Source organism: Crocodylus porosus, unplaced genomic scaffold (assembly GCF_001723895.1).
Source record: "Crocodylus porosus isolate Cpor-Errol unplaced genomic scaffold, CroPor_comp1, whole genome shotgun sequence".
Classification (NCBI taxonomy): domain Eukaryota; kingdom Metazoa; phylum Chordata; order Crocodylia; family Crocodylidae; genus Crocodylus; species Crocodylus porosus.
In genome coordinates this window covers 10922811-10926833 of record NW_017728918.1, presented here as the reverse complement: position 1 = coordinate 10926833, position 4023 = coordinate 10922811, and the positions used below count along the sequence as shown (strand labels likewise).

Sequence of the window (4023 nt, the reverse complement as noted above, 5' to 3'; positions counted from 1 at the left end):
AAGAACAAAGAACAATTTCCAGACAAAACTTCCATCCCCCTTATGGACTAGGAACAATGGCCTCAAGCTGCAGCAGAGGAAATTTAGGTTGGAGATTTAGAGGAATATTTCTGACAGAGAGGTTAAACATTGGAACAGGTTACTTAGGAAACTATGGAGTCTCCATCCCTGGAATTTTTTGAAAGCAAGTTGGACAGACACTTGGCTGGGATGGTTGGTCAGGAATAACCCGGCCTCGAGTAGGGAGGTGGACGAGATGACCTTGTGAGGTCCCTACTAGCCCTACTTTCCTATGATCATGGGGGGTGGAGTGGAGGTGGGGAAGATTAAAGGTGAAACATTACATATTTTAAGGGGCAGCATTAACAATCAGAGTGAGGATTCTACAAGCAACAAATAAAAATAAAAATGCAAGTATACAATAAGGCTTCAGTCAATTCACCCATCACATTATTTTTTAGTGCTCCTTTCCATCAGTTGGATGGCACCTACATTTAGATAACATTACAGCTCTAAATCAATTTCAAAACCCAGGTCCCTTCATACTACACAACTTTTCATGTACAGGGAGCAAAAAACCTCCCTCCAATGATCACATCCCATGACCAGCCAAGGACAAGTGCTGACCAGCCTCTGGCACTGATGCAAACAGACACCAAGAACTGAAACAACTAGTATGAGCTGAAGCAACTCGTTCCCCTGTAAACACCTAGCCCGTAGGTTAAAAAGCCCAAGGAAGCTGGTGAACTCTCTTCTGCAGCAAATGAATATACAGACTTTAGTTTGTTTTGACCCTGAGATTAAAACACTACATTTAAGCATCATAAGCTTTGCTCTTCTGTTTGACTGGAGAGACGCCCACAGAGAGGGCTGCCATGGACCTGCCATTTCTCTGCAGACAAACTCATGTGCTGGTCATTGAAGTTGCCTTACCCCACTACAAAGTAAAGAAGCAGGAATTTGCTCATCATTCAGCCCACTTCCCCTTTCCCAGCCCCAAGGAAACACCCCCAATCCCCTCCCGGCCTCGTTTCTATCCCCATCTCCTTCTCCAGGCACAAGGAGGGAGTGCGTCTATTGATATCTAAGGGGGGCTCATTCTCGGACACTGACCCCAGTGAGCCCCACGCACCTCTGAGGCTTCCTGAACTGGGAAGGAGATGCTCAAGGGGACACACAAAGTGCATCATAAAATCCTACAGCTGTGAGGCTGGCAGGGAGCTGCAGAGGTCACATCTAGCCCAAACCCTGCCTGAGGCAGGATCAGCCTCGTCCAAACCAGCCTGGACAAATGCAGCGTGCAACCTCTGAGCAAAATGACACAATCACCTGTGACCAGGAATCACACCTGCCCCTGCCACAGGGAAAGCAGGATGCCCAAGAAGGCTACTGGCATCCTGGGCTGCATTGGTAGGAGTGCTGCCAGCAGATCGAGGGCAGTGATTCTGCCCCTCTATTCAGCACTGGGGAGGCCACATCTGGAGCTGTGTCCAGTTGTGGGCCCCCCACGACAGAAAGGATGTGCACATGTTCAATAGAGTCCAGCGGAGGGTGACGAAAATGGATTCCTTCCTGCCCCCAATGCAGGGTTGGGCTGAGCTGAGCGCAGGGACGAGATCCTCCAGCCAGGACCCTGCGGAGTTGGTGCTGGCAGGAACATTGGCCCAGCCCAGCCCATCCCCATCCCCATCCCAGGCTGCAGACAGCATCCAGTGCCTCTGGGGGAAGATTCAAACCCCTCTACACATGGAGCAAGAAGGAAGGGGAGGTGGAAAGAGGGGGGGCAAGAGGTGGTGGTGGTGGGGCACAACCAGCACAGCCCAGAAGCCTGCGACCCCCACCCACAGCAGAGCACGAGCATCACTGTGCCTGGACTGAAGAATCACAGGAAATTAATCATAAGTAATCAAAGAAATGAAGCGTGGTCAATCATAGGGATTAGCCATAAATCATAATCAATCATAGGGAGTGACTGCGACTCAAAAAGTGAATCCCTATTATTATGATTGAGGGTTAGTCACAGAAATGAGGCGCTACTCATGCGCGCTACCCCCCAAATCCTAATCAATCATGAGCACTACCCTCCCAATCTTAATCAATCACAGGGTTTAACCCCCAAATCCTAACCAATCATGTGGATTACCCCCAAATCCTAATCAATCATCGCTAATAATTACCCACGGGAATTAATCGTTAATCACATAAATTAGTCGCAACTCCTGATGAACACAGCGCTCAGTTACAATTCGTGACCGGGCCCGGCGCTCACCGCGGAGGAGGAGCAGGGCGCGGGGGCAGAGGCCGGGGCGGGCGGCGACCGGGATCCGCGCGAGGCTACCCATGGCGCGCACCGCCGCCGCCATCTTGCGCAGGGAGGTCAGACGCAGCCGCCCAACCCCTCGCGGGGGCCTTCTTCGCCGCCGTCGCGCCCCCGGGCTGCCCCAGCGGTGCCTGATTCGCCACAGCCGACCCAGAGCCCCCGCGAGCCCCTCCCACCCAACTGCCCCGCGCCCGCCGGGCGGGAGAGGCGGCGGCTGGCATCAGGCAGCGCGCGGGGCAGCTATGAGGGGAGGTGGCGCGGGTCCTCCCTGGAGGGGGCGGCGGGCACGGGGGAGACGGCGCTGGGGCAGGAGGTGGGTGCGGGCGCGTGACGTGACGTGCCGACCCCGAGGCGCTTGGGGGCGTCAAGCGGGGGAGGGACTGGCGCCCCAGGGGGTGGGGAGGGCAGTTATGGAGGCGGGGGCATAAGTGACACCGGCACAATGGAGGTGCAGGGTGCGAGGGGGCAGGGAGCGGATAGCAGAGCAGCAGCTTGGGGAGGCAGCACAGGGTAGGGAGCAGAAGCCAAAGCAGCTGATTGGGGCAGAGAGTGGAAAGCGGGGAGCGGAAACCAGAGCAGCTGATAGGGCAGGAGCAGGGGGTTGGGAGCGGAAAGCAGAATAGTGGATTGGGCCGAGAGCAGGGTCTGGGACCAGAAAGCAGAGCAGCTGATGGGGCAGGAGCACAGGGGCGGGAGTGGAAAGCAGAGCAGCCGATGGGGCAGGAGCACAGGACTGGGAGCAGAAAGCAGATTTCCTAACTGGGCAGATGGCAGAGCAGCAGACAGGGCAGTGGAAGGGGATCGGTGGTGCGTGGGGAGGGTGTGGCACTTTGCGGCCTGTCTGCCTGCGCTGGGCTACAGGGCATCTGTTGCAGGGCCAAGGACATCTGCAGAGCCTGGGAGCATGGGGTAGCGGTGCCGCTGTCTGAGGGGGGTTGGGAAGATCCCTGGGGCCGCTGGCCCTGCGAGAGGGGCAAAAGGAGCTCTGCAGAGCCAGGGGCTCAGACTCGCTTGCCTTGGGCAGGGCTTCCAAGCATAGGATGAGGGCTGGAGCTCCGGGCTGAGTGGCACCAGCTTGAGCAGTCTCTCCTGCACTGTGCATGGACCTGCCCCACGCTGCTGAGGGTTCGCAGGAGGGCTGAAGCATGGGAGGGAAGGGATGAAACTGCACCAGTGCAAACACGTGGGTGCTGAGATCAGCTGGTGGCTTCTTCTAAAGGGGAAACTGGAAGCTTTGCTGCAGGGGGCATCCTGAAATTGGGCTAGCTAAAATGCCTTGGTTTGATCTGAGGAAGGAAGGTTTATTTACATGTTAATAGCCCCACTGTGCTAGGGGCTGCTTAGAAGCATACCAGAAAGACGAACCCTGTCCTAGTGCACTGGCGTGACCTCGATATGGGTTCTTGTGTCTCCTTTTTCACTGGCTGCATGGCCTGAGCAGATTGCCCACCCTGAAATCTCTCCGAGCAAACCAGCTAAGACCAACTTTTGTCTCTTTTTTTGCTCTCTCCCTACAGCTGTAGATATCAAAATGACTTCCATGCTGACTTGCGCTATCCGAAGCCTCCCTGCTGCCTCAGCACGGGCTGTTGGACTCTGTAAGTATCTTTCTGTTTATTACAAATCAAATAGATGGCCAAGAAGTGGGTTTTAGGTGGACTCAGGAATGATCCCTGCATTCAAGTTTTGTGCTAATGAGTGAT

At 55.1% G+C, this 4023-nt stretch overlaps 2 protein-coding genes across 2 annotated transcripts in view; one reads left to right on the top strand and one right to left on the bottom strand.

Annotated features, from left to right (window-relative positions):
* Nucleotides 1-2378, bottom strand: part of HADHA (hydroxyacyl-CoA dehydrogenase/3-ketoacyl-CoA thiolase/enoyl-CoA hydratase (trifunctional protein), alpha subunit) — a 42672-nt gene extending 40294 nt beyond the window's left edge. The window contains exon 1 of the mRNA XM_019537275.1: nt 2270-2378. Coding sequence (XP_019392820.1) covers nt 2270-2363 — 94 coding nt within the window. The 5' untranslated portion in view covers nt 2364-2378. The remainder of the gene's footprint in view (nt 1-2269) is intronic.
* Nucleotides 2379-2606: 228 nt separating this feature from the next.
* The window catches only part of HADHB (hydroxyacyl-CoA dehydrogenase/3-ketoacyl-CoA thiolase/enoyl-CoA hydratase (trifunctional protein), beta subunit), an 18645-nt gene continuing 17228 nt past the window's right edge, over nt 2607-4023 (top strand). Inside the window, exons 1-2 of the mRNA XM_019538120.1 lie at nt 2607-2633; nt 3844-3918. Coding sequence (XP_019393665.1) covers nt 3852-3918 — 67 coding nt within the window. The 5' untranslated portion in view covers nt 2607-2633; nt 3844-3851. The remainder of the gene's footprint in view (nt 2634-3843; nt 3919-4023) is intronic.